General features: G+C 45.3%; 1 protein-coding gene across 1 annotated transcript in view; it reads right to left on the bottom strand.

Annotated features, from left to right (window-relative positions):
- The window catches only part of CNTNAP2 (contactin associated protein 2), a 3,253,420-nt gene that overhangs the window by 1,674,929 nt on the left and 1,554,623 nt on the right, over positions 1–23,868 (bottom strand). The window contains exons 6-7 of the mRNA XM_073678177.1: positions 22,065–22,249; positions 21,117–21,260 (exon numbers count right to left, since the gene is read on the bottom strand). Coding sequence (XP_073534278.1) covers positions 21,117–21,260; positions 22,065–22,249 — 329 coding nt within the window. The remainder of the gene's footprint in view (positions 1–21,116; positions 21,261–22,064; positions 22,250–23,868) is intronic.

A 23,868-nucleotide genomic window follows, 5' to 3' on the forward strand; every position in this document is an offset into this window, starting at 1 on the left:
AGCTGGGGGCTGATATTAATAGCCCAGGAAGGGTGCCATGAATATTGGCCCCCTCCCAGGCTAGAAACACCAGCCGTCAGCCACCCCAGAAATGGCGCATCCATAGGATGCGCCAATTCTGGCACTCAGCCTCGCTCTTCCCACTGCCCTGTAGCGGTGGCAGTGGGGTAATAGAGTTGGGGTTGATGTCAGCTTATAATGCCAGCTGACATCAAGCCCAGGTTAGTAATGGAGAGGCGTCTATAAGACACCCCCATTACTAACCCCATAGTCAAAGTTACAAAAAAACAGAAACACCCAGAATAAAGTCCTTTAATTGAAATAAAGACACAATTCTTTATTGTTCTAAATTAAACCATACTTACCATCACGCCCATTCCAGCTGAAGCCAATGATCTCCTGCAATAAAAGTAAAATAATAAAGCAACATCATCCTTACCTATCCATGGTTCCCCCTGACAGCTTCAGCTCTGCTACATTCACATGACAGGCTGGACCGCAGCAGAACGCTGCCATCCAGCTTGCCATGCGGCAGACACTGAGAAGCGCAGGCATGCTTGCGCTCCTCAGTGTCTGGCTGTGACGGCATCCAGATGAGCCGAGTTCATGTCCAATGAACTCAGCTCACCTCATGCACGTCACTGACAGCGTGGGAAAATTCTCCTGCGCATGCGGTGAGTGGAGGAGAATTTTCCCACGCTGTCAGTGACGTGCATGAGGTGAGCTGAGTTCATTGGACATGAACTCGGCTCAACCACGGCTCATCTGGATGCCGTCACAGCCAAACATCTGCCCCAGCCGTCTGCTTAACCTCCGCTAGAGACTAAAATTACGGGGAACCCCACGCCAATTTATTTTTAATAAATCCTTTATTTTAACACTAAATGACAAGTACAGTAATCAACACTATCACTGTACTTCTTATATATGTGACTGACATGTTTCTATCTATCTAATCTACGTGTGAGGCTCTATTCTTTCTGTTATAAATTGTCGTGTACCGATGCTGAATTACTGGCTGGCTTTTTTAAAGAGACGGTGCATGAGAACACTAATATTTTTTTTAATAAATCCTTTACACTAAATGACAAGTACAGTAACGAACACTGTCACTGTACTTCTTTTATATGTGACTGACATGTTTCTATCTATCTAATCTATGTGTGATACTCTATTCTTTCGGTTCTAAATTGTCGGGTACCGGTGTATGCCGCTGCTGAATTGCCGGCTTTTCATGTTTCACTGTGAGCACTGTTTCCATCGATTTGGGCAACCACTGTAATGCCACAACCACCAAGGCTATGGCATTACAGTGAGTGGCAGACAATCCCTGCCTGATTGGTGCTCTAAATAGCGCCAGACATGCAGGACATGCTTTTGGTGCACGAACAGTTATCGAACATAACCTCGAACAGCCACATTTTTTGCAAATCGTTCGCGTACGTCGAACGACTCCAACACCGCCCAAAACAGCTCGAATTTGAGATTGGCGAACAGTTTTAGTCGAATACCGCTCATCTCTGGTTATGAATTCCACTTTGTATCACAAATTGAAATTGCAAGTCTTGGAAGATTCTGCTGTATACTCTAAATTATCCTAATATCTTATTATTGGTTTTCAGAAGGAGTAGTATAAATTGTTAGAGGGAGTCACTTTTGGGGGTAATAGATAAAATATTAATTGAATACCTATATGTAGAACATCTTATCACACTTATTTATCATTTTCCACCAAAAAAACCCACAATAACATCTTCCCTCCTCCCTTCAGGCTCATTATTTTGGGCATAGGATCATTGGGCTACAGGATGAGAGCCTTGGTAGACCATTATCTACCCCCTAGTCCAAAACAACTCCTGTTACATCAGGGAGACAAAGTCATAGTTTCTACATTCCACAATTTTCGTTGACAGTCCAACTTCAAATGGCTTAGCTGCAATGTAATCAGACCTTACCCTTCTATAAGTTATCAGGTTACAATAAATAGTTTAACATTCTTAACAAATCCAGGAACTCTTAATTATGACCATTTAATTTCTTTTGACACACAATTTTTTCTCTTTTGATAGTAATTAGTGATGAGAGAGCATGCTCGCTACTGCTCCGTGCTCGCCTGAGCATCTCACTGCTCGAGATGCTCGGCGCTCGCCGAGTATTTCCGGGGTTGCTCAGCGGGATCTTGAGTTTCCTTAGAGGAATTTTTTGGGCTGGACTTACTGTTATGATCTGCTACAAGCACTAAGGAAAGACAGGAGATCTGTCCCTACAATAGAACTAAGCTAGATCCCTACGATGTAACGGGGAACCTGATCCTGCGATCAGACCCACTAAAGTCCTCAGCTAGTCTGAACGAAGACCTATAGATGTGAGGGAGGGATCCCTACAAGAACTAGGGACTGGGAGAAAGATGGACACCTCCTAGCAGAAATTGTAGCAGTAAAAAGACAAACAAACAACATATAACATAGAGGTCAAAAGACCTAGCTAAACTGACTGAGAAAGGTAACAAAGCACCTGGCTAGCTTAAGAGTAGAAATACAATGAAGTCCAGCAAGGCCAGAAGGGCGGAGCAGGATTAAATAGACAAAAACGGTCATGTGACCAGCATAATAGAAAAAACCTAACAGGAGAGTTCTAACAGCAGCCATGTTGGTTGTGGCAATACAGTGATTGGCTGGCTGCACAGCGTCATCAGGTCTATATCAGACCTGGCACCGCCATGCTCATCACAGTCTACTCCAGAATCAGGCAGTGTAGGGAGAGGTGCTGCTGAGCTACGGAGAGATTTGCTTGTTTCTTGGTTAGCGTAGGTATACCACCATATATTATTCACATATCCATCTCAACTAACAGTCCTTCTGAGAACTAATCCAGCTGCATAGATATCAGGGCTAGGCAGGCAGGTAGTGTATATGGCAGACTGCAGTGCATATAGCAAGAGGGTCCATTCTAGTTCTGTCTGCTGGTGCTTTTACAGATATTTCTAGAAATAGCCCCCGGTATCCGGAATAATTTTTTTTGGATCTTAATACTGATTATTTGCTTAAACAGCAATCCAGAGAACACCGTTTTTCTGCTCCATTTGCTTGCTGGCACTGCAGAATACAGCCAGATCCTTTCCATATTACAGTGCTAAAAATCCATCTATTTAAAACTGTGGTTTGTCACACGGATCACATATACAGTAAGTGCGCTGAAAATTCTGCCATTTCTGGCCTGCATTGAAATTTTGTTACTGTGCGCCAGCGAAGTTATTGACACAAGGTCGCTGTTAAAAATAGTTACCTAAAGGCCAGCTATTTAAAACTGTGGTTTGTCCATCACACGGATCACATATAAGTGCGCTGAAAATTCTGCCATTTCTGGACTCCATTGAAATTTTGCTGCAGTGTGTCAGTGAAGTTATTGACATGAGGTCTCTGTTAAAAATAGTTACCTACAGGCCAGCTATTTGAAACTGTGGTTTTTCATCACACAGATCACATATCACTGCGGTTCAAATCCAGCCATTTGTAGTGAATGTGGAAAATATTGTCCTCCATTTAAAATGGGCAAGGTGTGTGGCAAGGGACAGGGAAGTGGACGTGATGGTGATAATGGTGCATGCAGAGGACGAGGCACAGGCCATGGGCTAGCTGAAATTGTGCCAAAACAAACACTCACATCTTCTCTCTCGACCTCCTGTCCCAATTAATAGGGGACCACAGAGCACCACTATTGAACACAGAGCAGTGTGAAAAGTTTATTGGTTGTTGAGCAGATAATGATTCCAGTCGCTTAGCCACCACCACCACCCTGTCATCCACACGGTCAAGTCTCAGTAGCCGTGAGTCTGGACCGCATATTCCTCACCGTGATCCTCCTTCCTCCCACCATGCCGAGTGCCCAGAGACAACTGATACCACACTTGGACACTCCGAAGAGCTGTTAACTTTTCCATTTATAGATTCGGGTCTCTTGACCGGTCCACTAGATGCCGGGAAAGAGGAGATCGCATGTAGCGATGCCAAGATATTTGAGTAGCCACGGTCACACGAAGGCGATGGTGGGAAACTGTCACAAGAGGTGGACAATGATGAGACACAATTGCAAGAAAGTCAGGAGGAGGACCAGGGTGCGGAAGTGGAAGACAAGGTGGTGGATGATATAGTAAGTGACCCAAACTGGCAGGGGGACATAGAGAGCGAGGACAGCAGCACACAGGGGGAGGGAGGCGTAGCACCACAACACGCAGGAAGAAGCAGTGTGGTGGCCGCAGACCGAAGGCGGGCAACCATTCCCCATAACATCAACATGACGGAAGTTGCCAGTAGAACTCTTAGGTCTTCCCGAGTCTGGTTGTTTTTTAAAGACTTTGCTGATAACCCCAAAAAGGCCATTTGTACCACATGCCAGGCCAACATCAGCAGGGGTAGAAAAATTACCAACCTGACCACCACTAGCATGATCAGGCACATGACAGTAAAGCACCCGACTAAGAGTGCTGAACCCCAGGGTCAAGGAACAGTGTCTATGGGTGGTACCACTGCTTCTTCCGCTGTTGTGCGCGCAAGGCAATCCTCTGTCCATGGCGCATGCTAAGATGACTCCTGCCCTACACCTGTCATTGCACACTCTCAACTAGGACCACCAGCAAACAAGTCCATTTCCTTGTCTTAGCGCAGCGTTCAGTTGTCCCTACCCCAGTCCTTGGAGCGCAAGCGCAGATACGCAGCAAATGCACCACAGGTTGCACTAATAAATTCACATATTTCGCTACTGATTGCACTCGAAATGTTGCCTTTTAGGCTTGAGGAGACGGAAGCTTTCTGCAACCTGATGGCGGCGGCTGTCCACAACCGCCACTATTTCTCCTGGTGTGCTGTCCCCGCATTACACGAGCACGTGTCCTATAACATTAGCCGTGCCCTCACCAACGTAGTTACTGGGAAAATCCACCTAACCACGGACACATGGAGAAGTGCTTGTGGGCAGGGACGATGCATCTCGCTGACGGCACACTGGGTTAACATAGTGGAAGCTGGGACCCAGTCGGACCTTGGGACGGTACACGTCCTCCCGACGCCGAGGATTGCGGGCCATGTGTCAATCAGGGTTGCCACCACATTCTACAGCTCCTGCACCTCCTCCTTCTCTTCAGCATCCCTCTCGAAAATGACCACATCAGCCGCCAGCTGGAAGCAACGCAGCACTGCCTCAGCCAAGCGGCAGCAGACTGTCCTGAAGCTAATATGCTTATGTGACAAACCACCAACACTGAAGAGTTGTGGACAGCTCTGAAAGAGCAGGCAGATCTGTGGCTGACACCGCTGAACCTACAGCCAGGCATGGTCGTGCGTGACAAAGGCCGGAACCTGGTGGCGGCTCTGAGGCGAGGCGAGCTCACACACGTACCATGCCTGGCCCATGTGCTTAACCTCATGGTTCAGCAGTTTCTCAAAAATTACCCACAACTGCTGGACCTGCTTTTCAAAGTACGCAGCCTGTGTGCCCATTTTAGAAAGTCATCTACAGCTTCCGCCGCCCTTTCCGTGCTTCAGCACACCGACTGGTATGTGATGTTCCCACGCGTTGGGACTCTATATTGCATATGTTGGGAAGGATTTGTGAGCAGAAGAGGGCAGTTGTTGACTACCTGCATCAACAAGGCCGTTGGTATTCAGTTCAGACTCCACACATAAGACCTCAGGATGTCAGACATATGTACCATCCTCCAAAACTTTGAAATTCCACCAAGATGGTGAGTGGCGATGACGCCATAATTAGCGTCACCATCCCACTTCTCTGTCTTTTGAAATGCTCTCTGCTCACAATCAGAAAGGATACATTCCAGGCGGAGCATGATGAGATGGAGCAAGGAACCACAGCCCAACCTCATCTCATCCCAACCTGGACTGGGTGAGAATGAGGAAGAGGAGGAGGAGGAGGAGCTAGTTTCATGCGCTATAGACGGTACTACCTGCAAAACTGTCATACCGTCTGTTCAGCGTGGATGGCCTGAGGACAGGGAGGAGGAGGAGGCGAGAATCGTCAGTCGTCCTCTTGGTGAGGACACGGAAGTCTTGCCTGTTAGTAGTCTGGCACGCATGGCTGAGTTTATGTTACGCTGCCTTTCCAATGACCCTCGCGTTCTCCAAATTTTAGGTGACAGTCATTACTGGTTGGTGACACTACTAGACCTACGCTACAAGGAGAACTTTATATCTCTTATTCCCGAGGCGGACAGGTCTACTAAAATGGGGCAGTACCAGAAGGCCTTTGTTGCTGAACTATTAAAAAAATTCCCATCTAAAAAGGCTGGCGGCAGAGGTCACAATTCGTTGGGCAACCAAGGAGCACAGGCGAGAGAGACACAACTTCAATCAAGCAGAGGCAGGTGAACACTGTCAAAGTTCTGGGACAGTTTTCTCAGACCCTCTCATCTTACAGGCTCTGAGGCTCAGGGTACTCTCACAAGGAGTGCAAAGTTTGGGAGGATAGTGAGGGAGTACCTTGCTGACTGTAACAACTTCCTCAATGATTCCTCTGTGCCTTATAATTACTGGGTATCCAAGCTGAACACGTGGAATGAACTGGCTCGCTACGCCTTGGAGGTCCTGGCCTGCCCTGCCGCTAGCAATTTATTAGCGTGGATTTTTAGTGCCGCCAGTGGAATTATAACCGATATGCACATCCGCCTCTCAACTGAAAATGCTGACAGGCTGACTCATAAAAATGAACAAATGCTGGATTGGGCCAGACTTCTCAATACCATCGAGTGATAGCAGTGTAACCTAAACTCAAAAACAGTGTCTTCCCACCCAGACATGGGTATACGCTTCCTGATTTTGCCTATTTGCTCTTGTCCTCCTCCTTCTCCTCATCCTCCATCAACATATCATTCATCACCATATCTATCATCTGATAGAGCAGGCAGATCTGTGGCTGACACCGCTGAACCTACAGCCAGGCATGGTTGTGTGTGACAATGGCCGGAACCTGGTGGCGGCTCAGAGGCGAGGCGAGCTCACACACGTACCATGCCTGGCCCATGTGCTTAACCTCATGGTTCAGCAGTTTCTCAAAAATTACCCACAACTGCTGGATCTGCTAGTCAAAGTACGCAGCCTGTGTGCCCATTTTAGAAAGTCACCTACAGCTTCCGCCGCCCTTTCCGTGCTTCAGCACACAGACTGGTATGTGATGTTCCCATGCATTGGAACTCTATATTGCATATGTTGGGAAGGATTTGTGAGCAGAAGTGGGCAGTTGTTGACTACCTGCATCAACAAGGCCGTTGGTATTCAGTTCAGACTCCACACATAAGACCTCAGGAGTGGACATGGATGTCATATATATGTACCATCCTCCAAAACTTTGAAATTCCACCAAGATGGTGAGTGGCGATGACGCCATAATTAGCGTCACCATCCCACTTCTCTGTCTTTTGAAATGCTCTCTGCTCACAATCAAAAAGGATCCATTCCAGGCGGAGCATGATGAGATGGAGCAAGGAACCATACAGGGTGATTACACACAGCCCAGCCTCATCTCATCCCAACCTGGATTGGGTGAGAATGAGGAAGAGGAGGAGGAGGAGCTAGTTTCATGCGCTATAGATGGTACTACCTGCATAACTGTCATACCGTCTGTTCAGCGTGGATGGCCTGAGGACAGGGAGGAGGAGGAGGCGAGAATCGTCAGTCGTCCTCTTGGTGAGGACACGAAAGTCTTGCCTGTTAGTAGTCTGGCACGCATGGCTGAGTTTATGTTACGCTGCCTTTCCAATGACCCTCGCGTTCTCCAAATTTTAGGTGACAGTCATTACTGGTTGGTGACACTACTAGACCCACGTTACAAGGAGAACTTTATATCTCTTATTCCCGAGGCAGACAGGTCTACTAAAATGGTGCAGTACCAGAAGGCCTTTGTTGCTGAACTATTAAAAAAATTCCCATCTAAAAAGGCTGGCGGCAGAGGTCACAATTCGTTGGGCAACCAAGGAGTACAGGCGAGAGAGACACAACTTCAATCAAGCAGAGGCAGGTGAACACTGTCAAAGTTCTGGGACAGTTTTCTCAGACCCTCTCATCTTACAGGCTCTGAGGCGTGGGGTACTCTCACAAGGAGTGCAAAGTTTGGGAGGATGGTGAGGGAGTACCTTGCCGACTGTAACAACGTCCTCAATGATTCCTCTGTGCCTTATAATTACTGGGTATCCAAGCTGAACATGTGGAATGAACTGGCTCGCTACGCCTTGGAGGTCCTGGCCTGCCCTGCCGCTAGCGTTTTATTAGCGTGGATTTTTAGTGCCGCCGGTGGAATTATAACCGATATGCACATCCGCCTCTCAACTGAAAATGCTGACAGGCTAACTCTTATAAAAATGAACAAAGGCTGGATTGGGCCAGACTTCTCAATACCCTCGAGTGATAGCAGTGTAACCTAAACTTAAAAACAGTGTCTTTTTTTGGGAGGTCTAATTCTATTCCCATGCACCTGTGTCTTCACACCCAGACATGGGTATACACTTCCTGATTTTGCCTATTTGCTCTTGTCCTCCTCCTTCTCCTCATCCTCCATCAACATATCATTCACCACCATATCTATCATATCACCTCCTCTACCTGTCTTGTAAGGGGTATTGGAGTGACTCAAAATTTTTGGCAGCTTTTGCTTTCACTGCATAGGCAAACACTATGGAAGACCCACTTCTTAATAATGGGAACATTGTTTTTAGGAGGCTCTCCGACCTCTACGTCTCTTCCAAGGGGCATTGGAGTGCCTCCAAATTTTTGGCAGCCCTTGCAGTCACTGCATACGCAATAACAGTATATGAGACCCACTCGTTAATAATGGGAACAACAAAGCTTAGCCGGCTGGCTAATGGCTCTCTAACAATAGGCTTTGTGACTTTCAGAGTTCCTCCATCATAAATGAAACAGGATGTGCCTGATGATGTGTCACACACCACATGGCCTGATAAGGTTGTAAAATGTTAAAATGACATTTCCCAGTGAATGCATTTGTCTTGGTTGAAAGCAATGCAAAAGTGCAAAAACGCATCAAAAACGCTACGTGTGAACATAGCCCAAGGTGTGGAGGAGTATTTTTTGGTTTTGGTTATTTATTTTGCCTTATATACAAGTCATTACCCTGGAAAGGATGTTCCTTAACATATTTCCCAGGAAAATCCATTCTTGTTTCGCTGTTGTATGTTTTATTGTGAGTCCGTAAAAGTGGCGTAATATCTCTGACAATGTTGCTGACAGCAGTGACCTGGGAGTCAGAAATGCTTCCAGGGGTCTTCCCCATGCTGTTCCCATGTCATTTGAGCACTGTTCCTATCGATTTGGGCAATTTTTAGGCCCTCTGCAGACTGCCAGGGGGATCCGCCTGAAAAATGTTCGAGTTTCCCATAGACTTACATTGGGCTCGTTGCTTGGGTCAAGCACTCGAGCATTCCAATTTACTCGACCCGAGCATCGAGCACCCGAGCATTTTAGTGCTCGCCCATCACTAATAGTAATATTTTTTTTTCATAAACAGAGTGACTATGGGGCCAAATTCTCCCCCTCTCTGGCCAATTTAGTGATGGTAGTATTGGATGAACAATATTTATTTAGTGACACTAACCCTTTCTACAATTATATTCAATGATATAGTTGCTTTATAGATGGCCTCCTAATTCATTTGGAAAGGTACACAGGATGATACCATGATTTATATCCTACATCAATGATAATTCATTCAATCTTAGGTTCACACATTTCTTTGCCAATAATAAAATCAATTATTTAGATGTTACTTTGTTGGCAAATACATCTAGCAATTCTGTCATTTCTTCCACCTACAGAAAACCCATAGATGGCAATTCTACGCTAAAAGCACTCTCAGGTCATTCTCCCCATGCCATAAACAATATCCCGGCAGGAGAACTAATATGTACAAAACGTAACTGTACACAATAGAGAGACTTTCACACTGAATCTAATAAGGTTTTTACTAGACTTAAGAATAAGGGTTATACAGTTTGGAAAATAAATCGTGCTAAATATAAATAGTCACATACATAGAAAGATGAGACATACTTGAAGACAAAAGGAATTGCAGCAAAAATAATATTAGCAACAAAAATAAAAGAAACAACAATAATAAATTTATGATGTGAATATGTATTTTTTTAACAAAAGTAAACTTATAAGATTTTTATAAGCACAAAAAAAAGCAGAGGGAGGGGCTGCAGCAGTGAGAAGAAGCAGTGTGCTTCTAGGAAATGTTGTTTTAGCAGAAGAATAAGACCAATGATTTAGATCTGTGATGATTGATGCACCGAAAGGGGAAAAAGGAGATGAAAAAGACATAAAGGCACAAAGAAAAAATAATTGCTATGTTGGACTTCTACTGTACGGGGTGGGCCATTTATATGGATACACCTAAATTAAGTGGGAACGGTTGGTGATATCAACTTCCTGTTTGTGGCACATTAGTATATGGGAGGGGGAAAACTTTTTCAGATGGGGGGTGACTAGTGATGAGCGAGCACTAAAATGATCGGGTACTCGTTGCTCGGGTCGAGTAAATTGGAATACTCGGGTGCTCGACCCAAGCAACGAGCCCAATATACTGTATGTCTATGGGAAACTCAAGCATTTTTCAGGCGGCTCCCACCGGCGGTCTGCAGAGGGCCTAAAAATTGCCCAAATCGATGGGAACAGTGCTCAAATGACATGTGAACAGCATGGGAAAGACCCCTGGAAGCATCTCTGACTCCCAGATCACTGCTGTCAGCAACGTTGTCAAAGTATTACTCCACTTTTAAGCACTCAGAATAAAACATACAAAAACAAAACAAGAATGGATTTTCCTGGGAAATTTGTTAAGGAACATCCTTTCCAGGGTAATGACTTGTATATAAGGCAAAATAAATAACCAACAACAAAAATACTCCTCCACAACTTGGGCTATGTTCACACGTAGCGTTTTTTATGCGTTTCTGCACTTTTGAATTGCTTTCAACCAAGACAAATGCATTCACCAGGAAATGTCATTTTAACATTTTACAACCTTATTTGGCCATGTGGTGTGTGACACATCAACAGACACATGCATACAGCGCTGAAAATACATGGGAATAGCATGGGGAAGACCTCTGGTAGCATCTCTGACTCCCTGGTCACTGCCTAAAAGTGTGCCCATCATAAGTGATCCTTGGCGAATGCGAAGATGCCTCCCGCCATTCACCTGTCGTTGTAGACTTGCAACAATCACCGTCCACGTCCTCGTCCCACTGCAGCGTTCAATTGTCCCTATCCCATTCTTTGGAATGCAAGCGCAAGTATGCAGGCAGCCATCCACCCACCCACAGGCTGCAATACTATACTGCCAAATTTTTGACAGCTGCTTGCACTTGAAATGTGGCCTTTTAGGCTTGTGGAGGCAGAAGCTTTTCACAACCTCATGTCGGCGGAGGCCGGGTGTCCATACTCAGTCCCCAGCTGCCACTATATTTCCCGGTATCGCCTCCGCCTTCCACAAGCACGGATCCCACAACATTACCTGTGCCCTCCCCAGTGCACTTACTGGGAAGTACTGCCTAACCACAATCACGTGGACAGGTGAATGTGGCCAGGGACGGTACGGAGCCAGTCCACAACTTTTTTTTGCTAAGAGTTGTATTTAGCTCGGTGAAACGACTGGCATAGAGGGAAACTGTAGGTTCCCTGCATGTCATTTCTCCCAGGAAGTCCTGTAATTGAGCTTGTTGCAGAAGCAATGGCAGCCCGTCCAACATCAACTCGTACTTGTTGGTGGTGCTTTGACACACACACATCTTTCTTTGCGCATTTCATTTCTTGAATACAGAGTTGGACAATGGCCTGATCTGTAATGCGTTTTGAGAAATAACATGCATAAGCATAGCCGATCCACATTAAAAAAGGAGCCATAGAGTGTCCCCTACACTTTTCTTAGCCACGGCTGCTTCTCGGCAGGGTTGGACGGGCCCACCAGAGAACCGGGCCCTGGCTTCTCCTTCAGGAGAGTTCATAGTGCCAAGGTGAGGCCATAATGATGATAGAGGCCACCATCTGCTTAGTTCTTCTGTTACTCGGAATGCAAGTGGAAGTATGCAGCCAGCCACCCACCCACCCACAGGCTGCAACACTAACCTGCCAGATTTCTGGGCAGCTCTTTGCACTTGAAATATGGCCTTTTAAGCTCGTGGAGGCGGAAGCTTTTCACAACCTCATGCCAGCGGCGGCCGGGTGTCCATACACGGTCCCCAGCCGCCACTATATTTCCCGGTATCGCCTCCGCCTTCCACAAGCACGGGTCCCACAACATTACCCGTGCCCTCCCCAGTGCACTTACTGGGAAGGACTGCCTAACCACAAACACGTGGACAGGTGAAAGTGGCCAGGGACGGTACGAGCCAGTCCGCAACTTTTTTTGCTGAGAGTTGTATTTAGTTCGGTGAAAGGACTGGCATAGAGGGAAACCATATCTACCCTGTGTGTCATTTCTCCCAGGAAGTCCTCTAAAGCTGCTTGCACTTGAAATGTGGCATGAACATTACTGCTGGTACTTTTCTGTGGGAATTTGCTTGCCCACTACCAGCAAGGAATATTTCCAGCAAACTATGGTACGACGCCATGGTATTAGCACTGCCCCCAGTACCAGTAGTGAAGCTATCCCCAATTTCCTTCTAAGGAATTTTATTTGGTAGACTGAGTGGCTGCCCAAATACATTTTCTCACAAAGGAGCTGAAGATAGAGTGGCAGTAGGTGCAGGTTTCTTCAGCCTGTTAGATATTAGAGGGTGAACGGCAGCACATTGGATCAGTGGTTAGCACTGAAGCCTTGCAGCACTGGGATCCAGGGTTCAAATCCCTGCAAGGACAACATCAGCAAGGACTTTGTATGTTCTCCCCGTGTTTGCGTGTGTTTCCCCCTCAGTAAAAAAGCATCCAGAGAGTGTCCGGGAACCTTCCCACACACTTTTCTTAGCCAGGACTGCTTCTCAGCAGGGTTGGACGGTCCCACCAGAGAATCCTCTGGTGTGCCTTGGCTTCTACCTCAGAAGAGTTCATGATAGCGCTAACTTTGCAGCTGCTATGGGGATCTTGAGCGGATGAGAAAGGTTAGCCCTCAGAATCAAATCCTCTGGTGGGCACAATATTTTTCAATCTGAAACAGCTTCTTAGTGGAAGTTGTATTTCAACAGAGCCATATTCTTTAGCTCGGTGAAAGGACTGGCATAGAGGGAAACCGTATCTACCCCGGCTGTCATTTCTGTCACGAGGTTCTGCCCATTGTCACACACGACCATGCCTGGCTGTATATTGAGCGGTGAGAGCAACAGATTAGGCTGCTGTGTTACAGCTTTCAACAACTCTGCAGCACTGGGCGGTTTGTCAAATAAGCATTAAGCATGTAATCTTCAGCACAGCCTGTTGCCGCTTGGCCAAGGCAGTGCTGCAGTGTTGTCAGCTTGTGACTGATGTGGTCATTTCGGAGATGGAGGAGGAGGTGCATGAGCTGAACAATGTGATTACATTGAGGTTAAATTGGTGACGCTGTTTTTTATACTAAAGAAAGATCCTATTGTTTTGTTTTTTTTACGTTATTTTTTAAGTTAAATGCATTTACCGGTAATGTCATTTTAACATTTTACAACCTTATCTGGCAATGTGGTGTGTGACACATCATCAGACACATCCTTTTTTATTTGTGATGGAGGGACTCTGAATGACATAAAGCCTATTTTTAAAGGGACATCAGACGGCCCTTACTATTCTTAAAAGGCCAGCAGTCAGCCCTATCTATTGTTAGAGAGCCATCAGCCAGCTATGCTTTGTTGTTCCCATTATTAACAAGTGGGTCTCCTATACTGTTATTGCGTATCCAGTGACTGAAAGGGCTGCCAAAAATTTGGACACAACCCAATACCCCTTTGAAGCAACATAGAGGAGGGTCTTAGTAAAAGAAATGTTCCCATTATAAAGGAGCGGGTCTCCTATAGTGGTAATGCCCATGCTGTGACTGCAAGGGATGCCAAAATTTGGGAAAAACCCCACAAAGAATTTAAAGACACATAGAGCAGGGCCACAGTAACAAGGTACGACATGTTCCCATTAGAAAGGAGTGCGTCGGCTATACAGTTATAGGATATGCAGTGAGTCCAACGGCTGACCAATTTTAGGAAAAACACCACTAAGAATTTAAAGACACATAGAGCAGGGCCACAGTAACAAGGTACGACATGTTCCCATTAGAAAGGAGAGGGTCTGCTATACAGTTATAGGGTATGCAGTGAGTCCAGCGGCTGACCAATTTTAGGAAAAACCCCACTAAGAATTTAAAGACACATGGAGCAGGGCCACAGTAACAAGGCACGACATGTTCCCATTAGAAAGGAGAGGGTCTGCTATACAGTTATAGGGTATGCAGTGAGTCCAACGGCTGACCAATTTTAGGAAAAACCCCACTAAGAATTTAAAGATACACGGATCAGGGCCACAGTAACAATGTACGACATGTTCCCATTAGAAAGGAGAGGGTCTGCTATACAGTTATAGGGTATGCAGTGAGTCCAACGGCTGACCAATTTTAGGAAAAACCCCACTAAGAGTATAACGACACATAGAGCAGGGCCACAGTAACAAGGTACGACGTGTTTCTATTAGAAAGGAGAGAGTCTGCTACACAGTTATAGGGTATGCAGTGAGTCCAACGGCTGACCAATTTTAGGAAAAACCCCACTAAGAATTTAAAGACACATGGAGCAGGGCCACAGTAACAAGGCACAAAATGTTCCCATTAGAAAGGAGAGGGTCTGCTATACAGTTATAGGGTATGCAGTGAGTCCAATGGCTGACCAATTTTAGGAAAAATCCCACTAAGAATTTAAAGACACACGGAGCAGGGCCACAGTAACAAGGTACGACATGTTCCTATTAGAACGGAGAGGGTCTGCTATACAGTTATAGGGTATGCATTGAGTCCAACGGCTGACCAATTTTAGGAAAAACTCCACTAAGAATTTCAAGACACATAGTACAGGGCCTAAGTAACAAGGTACGACATGTTCTCATTAGAAAGGAGAGGGTCTGCTATACAGTTATAGGGTATGCAGTGAGTCCAACGGCTGACCAATTTTAGGAAAAACTCCACTAAGAATTTCAAGACACATAGAACAGGGCCTAAGTAACAAGGTACGACATGTTCTCATTAAAAAGGAGAGGGTCTGCTATACAGTTATAGGGTATGCAGTGAGTTCAATGGCTGACCAATTTTAGGAAAAACCCCACTAAGAGTATAACGACACATAGAGCAGGGCCACAGTAACAAGGTACGACATGTTTCTATTAGAAAGGAGAGAGTCTGCTACACAGTTATAGGGTATGCAGTGAGTCCAACGGCTGACCAATTTTAGGAAAAACCCCACTAAGAATTTAAAGACACATGGAGCAGGGTCACAGTAACAAGGTACGACATTTTCCCTTTAGAAAGGAGAGGGTCTGCTATACAGTTATAGGGTATGCAGTGAGTCAAGCGGCTGACCAATTTTAGGAAAAACCCCAGTAAGAATTTAAAGACACATGGAGCAGGGCCACAGTAACAAGGCACGACATTTTCCCATTAGAAAGGAGAGGGTCTGCTATACAGTTATAGGGTATGCGGTGAGTCCAATGGCTGACCAATTTTAGGAAAAACCCCACTAAGGATTTAAAGACACACGGAGCAGGGCCACAGTAACAATGTACGACATGTTCCCATTAGAAAGGAGAGGGTCTGCTATACAGTTATAGGGTATGCAGTGAGTCCAACGGCTGACCAATTTTGTGAAAAACACCACTAAGAATTTAAAGACACATAGAGCAGGGCCACAGTAACAAGGTACGACATGTTCCTATTAGAACGGAGAGGGTCTGCTATACAGTTATAGGGTATGCATTGAGTCCAACGGCTGACCAATTTTAGGAAAAACTCCACTAAGAATTTCAAGACACATAGAACAGGGCCTAAGTAACAAGGTACGACATGTTCTCATTAGAAAGGAGAGGGTCTGCTATACAGTTACAGCGTATGCAGTGAGTCCAACGGCTGACCAATTTTAGGAAAAACCCCACTAAGAATTTAAATACATATGCAGCAGGGCAACAGTAACAATGTACGACATGTTTCCATTAGAAAGGAGAGGGTTTTCTATACAGTTATAGGGTATGCAGTGAGTCCAACGGCTGACCAATTTTATGAAAAACACCACTAAGAATTTAAAGACACACATAGAGCAGGGCCACAGAAGCAAGGTACGACATGTTCTCATTAGAAAGGAGAGGGTCGGCTATACAGTTATAGGTTATGCAGTGAGTCCAACGGCTGACCAATTTTAGGAAAAACCCCACTAAGAATTTAAAGACACATGGAGCAGGGCCACAGTAACGACAAATTCCCATTAGAAAGGAGAGAGTCACCCATAGTGTTGGCCTATGCAGTGAATGCAAGGGCTGCCAAAGATTTGGAGGCACTTCAATGCCCCTTGGAAGAGACGTGGAGGAGGGCCTCATAAAAAAATGTTCCCATTAGATAGGAGCGTGCCTCATATACTTGTAATGCCCATGCACTTAGTGTATGGGCTGACAAGCATTTACCCCTGGGTGGTATACATGAACATGATGTATAAAAATTTTTTTTACTGACATCATAAACACCCTTTAAAAAAATTATGTGGGTGTTGCATCACGGACCACGGTCACCCTGGTGATATGGTGGTAGAGGATGAGGAGAAGGAGGAAGACAAGAGCAAATAGACAATATCAGGAAGTGTATACCCATGTGTTGGTGTGAAAAGGTGCATGGGAATACAACTCCCAAGAAAAGACACTGAATTTGAGTTTATGTTACGCTGTTATCATTTGGTGGTGTTGAGAAGTCTGGCCCAATCCAGCCCTTTTTCATTTTTATAAGAGTCAGCCTGTCAGCATTTTCAGTTGACAGGCGAATGCACTTAACAGTTATAATTCCACCAGCGGCACTAAAAACCCATTCTGATAAAACGCTGGAGGCAGGGCAGGCCAGGACCTCCAAGGCTTAGAGAGCCAGTTCATTCCACTTATCCAGCTTGGATACCCAATAATTATAAGGCACAGAGGAATCATGGAGGACGTTGTTACGCTCGGCAAGGTACTCCCTCAGCATCTTCCCAAACTTTGCACTCCTTGTGAGAGTACCCCGTGCCTCAGGGAGGGTATGAGAAAACTCTTCCAGAACTTTGACAGTTTCCCCTGCCTCTGCTTGATTGAAGTTGTGTCTCTCTCACCTCTACTCATTGGTTGTCCAACGAAGTGTGCCCTCTGCCGCCAGCATTTTCAGATGGGAATTATTTTAATAGTTCCGCAAAAGGGGCCTTCTGGTACTGCCCCATTTTTGTAGAACTGTCTGCCTCAGGAATAAGAGACATAAAGTTCTCCTTGTAGCGTGGGTCTAGAAGTGTCACCAACCAGTAGTGACTGTCACCCAAAATTTTTAGAACGCGAGGGTCATGGGAAAGGCAGCGTAACATAAACTTGACCATGTGTGCCAAACTACAAACATGCCAGACTTCTGTGTCCTCACCAAGAGGATGACTGGCCATGCTCTCCTCCTCCCACCCTCTCTGTCCTCTGGCCATCCACGCTGAACAGACGGTATGACAGATGTGCAGGTAGTACCGTCTATAGTGCATGAAACTAGCTCCTGTCCTTCCTCCTCCTCCTTTTCCTCATTGCCACCCAATCCACGTTGGGATGAGATGAGGCTGGGCTGTGTGTAATCACCCTGTATGGTTCCTTGCTTCCTTGCTCCATCTCATCGTGCTCCGCCTGCAATGCATCCTCTTTGATTGTGAACAGAGAGTGCTTCAGAAGACAGAGTAGCGGGATGGTGATGCTAATTATGGCGTCATCGCCGATCACCATCTTGGTGGAGTCCTCAAAGTTTTGGAGGATGGTACATATGTATGACATCCATGTCCACTCCTGAGGTCTTATGTGTGGAGTCTGAACTGGATACCAATGACCTTGTTGATGCTGGTACTCAACAACTGCCCTCTTCTGCTCACAAATCCTTCCCAACATCTGCAGTGTAGAGTTCCAACGAGTGGGGACATCACACTCCAGTCTGTGAGCCAGAAGCTGCAAACGCTGCTGAAACATTGCAAGGGCGGCGGAAGCTGTAGCTGACTTTCTAAAATGGGCACGCAGGTGGCATACTTTAACAAGCAGATCCGGCAGCTCCGGGTAGGATTTGAGAAACCGCTGAACCACGAGGTTAAGCACATGGGCCAGGCATGGTACGTGTGTAAGCTCGCCTCGTCTCAGAGCCGCCACCAGGTTCCAGCCATTGTCACACATGACCATGCCTGGCTGTAGGTTCAGCGGTGTGAGCCACAGATCTGCCTACTCTTTCAGAGCTGTCCACAACTCTTCAGCATTGTGTGTTTTTTCACCTAAGCATATTATCTTCAGCACAGACTGTTGCCGCTTGGCCGAGGTTGTGCTGCAGTGCTTCCAGCTTGTGACTGATGTGGTCATTTCGGAGATGGAGGTTGAAGAGGAGGAGGAGGCTGAAGAGGATGAAGTTCAGGAGCTGTAGACCGTGGGGGCAACCCTGATTGAAAAAGGGCCCGCAATCCTTGGCGTCGGGAGGACGTGTTCCGTCCCAAGGTCCCACTGGGTCCCTGCTTACACTATGTTAACCCAGTGTGCCATCAGCGAGATGTCTGTGGTTAGGTGGACTTTATTGGTAACTGCGTTGTTGAGAGCACGGCTAATGTTTTGGGACATGTGCTTGTGTAATGCGGGGACGGCACACCGGGAGAAGTAGTGGCGGCTGGGGACCGAGTACTGAGGGACGACCGCCGCCATCAGGTTGCGGAATCCTTCCGTCTCCACGAGCCTAAAAGGCAACATTTTGAGCGCAAGCAGTCGTGAAATGTGAGAATTTAGTAGGGTGGCCTGTGGGGCATTGGCTGCATATTTGTGCTTGCGTTCCAAGGACTGGGGTATGGACAACTGAACGCTGCGCTGGGACAAGGACAAGGACGTGCTTCCTGATGCTGCTACTTGAGAGTGTGCAACGACAGGTGTAGAGCAGGAGGTGTCTTCGCATGCACCATGGACAGGGGATTGGCTTGCATGCACAACAGCGGAAGAAGCAATGGTGCCACCCGCAGACACTGTTCTTGGACCCTGGGGTTCGGCCCACAAAGTCGGGTGCTTTGCTGCCATGTGCCTGATCATGCTGGTGGTGGTCAGGCTGGTCGTTTTGCCACCTCTGCTAATGCTGGCCTGGCAGGTGGTGCAAATGGCAGAGTCTTTAAAAAACAACCAGACTCGGAAAGACCTAACAGTTGTACTGGCAACTTCCTTCGTGTTGGTGTTACGGGGAACGATTGCCTGCCTTCTCTCTGCGGCCACCACACTGCTTCTTCCTGCCTGTTGGGGTGCTCTGCCTCCCTCCCCCTGTGTGCTGCTTGTCCTCGCTCTGCATGTCCTCCTGCCAGGTTGGGTCATTTACTATATCATCCACCACCTCGTCTTCCACTCCCAGACCCTGGTCCTCCTCCTGACTTTTTGGCAATTGTGTCTCATCATCGTCCACCTCTTGTGACACTTTCCCACCATTGCCTTCATGTGACTGTGGCTGCTCAAATATTTGGGTATCGCTACACACGATCTCCTCTTGCCCCGCTTCAAGTGGACCGGGCGAGTGGCCCGAATCTATAAATGGAAAAGTGAACAGCTCTTCAGAGTGTCCAAGTGTGTATTAGTTGTCTCTGGGTACTCGGCATGGTGGGAGGAAGGAGGATCAGGGTGAGGAATATGCGGTCCAGACTCACGGCTACTGAGACTTGACCATGTGAAAGACAGGGTGGTGGTGGTTAAGTGACTTGAAGCATTATCCGCTATCCAACCAACAACCTTTTGACACTGCTCTGGGTTCAATAGTGGTGTGCAGCGGTCCCCTAGAAATTGGAACAGGAAGGTCAGGCGAGAAGATGTGGGTGTTTGTTGTGGCACAATTTCGGCTTGCCCACGGCCTTGTCCTTGGCCTCTGCATGCACTATTACCATCACGTTCAGTTCCCCATCCCTTGACATGTGCCTTGCCCATTTTAAATGGAGGACAGTATCTTCTACGCTCACTACAAATGACTGAGTTTGGAGCGAACTTATATGTGATCCGTGTGATAGAGTTAACAGAGTTTTAAATACCTGGCCTGTACAGCAAACTGTGGTGAATTGCTTCAATGACACACAAAAGGAAATTTTTAATGGAGGCCAGAAATGGCAGTATTTTCTGACAACATATATGTGATCCGTTTAACGGAGAAAGCAGAGTTTTAAATACCTGGCCTGTAGGTAAGTAGTTTGAACAGCAAACTGCAGTGAATTGCTTCAATGACACACTAAAGGAAATTTTTAATGGAGGCCAGAAATGGCAGTATTTTATGACAACGTATATGTGATCCGTTTGACGGAGAAAACAGAGTTTTAAAAATACCTGCATTTCTAGCGCTCTAATATGGAATGGACCTGGCTGTATTCTGCAGTGCCACCAAGCAAATGGTGAACTGGGGCCGATATGTGGGGGGGTGAAATGTGCGGGGGCAAAGCATCCTGGAGGCCAAATGCTGGGGACGAAATGTGTGGGGGCGAAATGTACCCGGGGCGAATTGCTGGGGGCGAACTGCTGGGAGCGAAATATCCAATTCCCGTTTTTCTTATGACATTCTCAATGAGTTTGATGTGCCATCTGACCCTCTTCCCTTTGAAAAAAATAAAGTTGGATCCAAAATGGCTGACTTCAAAATGGCCCCCATGGTCACCACCCATATGGAAAAGTTTTCCCCCTCCCATATACTAATGTGCCACAAATAGGAAGTTGATATCACCAACCATTCCCATTTAATTTAGGTGTATCTATATAAATGGCCCTCCCTGTATATTAAAAATAACTATGCAGGTAGATATTGTGCTTTGTAAAAAAATATTGCCATTGTGGAAATTATCCTTTAATGGTCCTGTAAGCAATTGCAAAATGTATCTTATTTTACATTCTCAGTGCAGGGAAGGCCAAAGATACCCAACATACCACATTATAGGAATTCATCTTCTTTCTCCTTGCAAGGTCAGTGATATTTAGTGAATTGTACTTAATGCTTTCCATACAACCTTTGAAATTTCTTCTGCTGCTTGAACTTGGCTTTCCAGACAATGGCATACCTCCGAATGTTAACTGGAAAGGAGATTGAACTATTTTATTATTATTGCTATTTTTTTTAATATGTACATTTACATGTAAAAAAAATGATCATCTTATTATAATTGTTTTATTAATATGTACAAAGACAAGCTTTGACTTCTTGCCATAAAAATATGTTTTGTTTTGTTATTTTTTGACTATGCTGACCACTAATTTATACCAGTTAAAGCCAAAGCAAAGTCTTTACTTAGAGATGCAATCCCAATGACAATTTAAAATATGTATGTTTTTGCAAGCAGAAAATATGGCCGTTTTTAAAGAAATATACTAAAAGACATTGTCCAGTTTAGAAAACTCATTTTCATATACTATGTTAAGGAATTCTGAGTTAATAGAATGGGTCCTCTGTTCATCATCTTCATATCTTTGTCAGTCTGGAGAATCTGCCCTGCATTACACAGACAATCCTTTGACTTTATTGTGCACTATGTTATGCTTAGTTCCTTGGGTGGTTACACAGCAGGGAAATGTTACACTTATTGTCAGGTTTCCCCATAGATTACAACTGACAGTCAGAATTCCCCACAGACTACAACATTGGTAAACACTGTGATAAACTTGTAAAGAAACCCTTTTAATAGGCAAAGATTTTATAAAACATTTTCCCTTAACTAGTATGTTATTTTCTATTCCCTTTTAGTAGAACCTTCACATTTAGAATAAATATAAAATTTAAAGTGGTTTAGAGAGCAATATTAAAGAGGAGACAAAAATAATGCAATAACAAAGAAGTATGGTCTTTAAAGAAACAAGCAAAAAATCAACGATTTCTCTTACCTCAAAGTCCAGGTCCAATTTAACAAATTCTCCATTAGTTTTAAAATGCTGTACATGGTTGTCAAGTGTAAGGTTTATATGCTTTTTATGGCGGTCTATTATAACCGAGTGCCAATGATGGTCATCTAGAAGACTTCCTGTTGTTACTGTGGTATGGCCATAAATGTTTCCATATTGGTTACTTCCTGGTATAGGAAGAAACAAGATTAGTTTACTGACTGCATATGAAAACTGTATACCATATATAATGCATAATAGTGCTCTCAAAATTATAAAATGACATCAAAACATGTTTCCTCACCACATTCCAATCACTTTTAATTTTTTTGTCAGTTTGTAATGAATATATAGTTCATACCGTTATAATGTAGTATGTTGATAGTTGTAATAGTAAACATTTAGACAATTTAACATATTGAAACAAATATGATGTCCATTTACAGAAATCGGTTAATATTGCTTTAGGTAATCATTTGCTCCGGTAAGTCACTTAAAGGGAATCTCTCAGCAAGTTTTTGCTATGCAATCTGAGGACAGGATGATGTAGGGGTTAAATCACTGAATTCAGCAATATCAGGCTGTGTGTTGTTTAGTTACTATGAAGGTTTTATCACCAGAATATTATCACTGCCTGAACTATGTCTCAAGCGCCTGTGAGGCTGTGTGCCCACGATGCATTTTTTAAGCGTTTCCGCAGTGGCAATTCCACTGCAGAGATGCTTAAAAAATGCTTGGTAGAAGGTCTGCCATGTTCCCCAAAGATAATCTGCATGTGCTGTGGACATGATGCGGAAATTTCCGCTGCAGATTATCATTGCGGAAAAAAACGCAGTACTACCAATTATTTTGCGGAAGCGTTGCGTTTTCGCCGCCATTGACTTGCATTGGAACGCACGGAATCCGCATCACTGAATCTGTACATGCGGATTCCATGCATTTCAATGTGCGGATGGTACCCGGGTTTGCAGAAGAGGAGACTCTCCTCCGGACCAGGGTACCATAGAACCTGTAAAAAAAGAATAAAATAAAAAATATACATTATATTTACCTTCTGATGGCCTCCGGTGTCCTTGTCTTCGCTTGCCGGCAGATCACGGTGGACTCAAGGACCTGCGCTGATGTCATTTAGTCATGTGACGGCAGGTCCTTCAGTGCACCGCGATCTGCCGGCAAGCCAGGACGCATCGAATAAAGACTCCAGGGGCCATCAGAATTTAAGTATATATTTATTTTTTTATTTTTTACCATTCTTTACAGTCACACTATATAAATCCATGCCGGTTGCATGGATTTACATAGTGTGACCAAGTTGACAAGCACTTTCCAAGTGATGCTAAAATCGCTTGGAAAGCGCTTGACAACCCGCATGCGGAAATGCAAGTGAAGAACACTTCACATCCGCTTGTCCCTGGCAGGAAAAACGCATGTACAATCCACATGTACAATCCGCATGCATTTTCTCAGCAAGGGAGATGCAGAAACACTCAGGAAAAAATCCAGAGCATTTCTGCTTCGTGGGCACATAGCCTGAGTCTAATCACGCCTCCTCCTCTGACAAGTAACTCACTGTCAATAGACAATGCACATAGAAAGCTGTGGTGTGGGCGGAGTTAGCTTTCTGAGCTCTGCTACATGCTGCATCTAAGAATCTGATTGGGACACAAGTGCTGCACCCAGTAATCTAAGTGATACATCATTGGAATCAGAATCTCTTTTCCAACATTATGGAGGTCACAGATGTAGCAAAAACCTGACAGAGTCCGTTGAATGCTTTGCCCCTTCCAGCTTAAGCTTTTATTGGAAT

This window comes from Phyllobates terribilis, unplaced genomic scaffold (genome assembly GCF_046119375.1).
Source record: "Phyllobates terribilis strain yellow unplaced genomic scaffold, ASM4611937v1 Scaffold_4__5_contigs__length_816908805, whole genome shotgun sequence".
In the NCBI taxonomy this organism is placed as follows: domain Eukaryota; kingdom Metazoa; phylum Chordata; class Amphibia; order Anura; family Dendrobatidae; genus Phyllobates; species Phyllobates terribilis.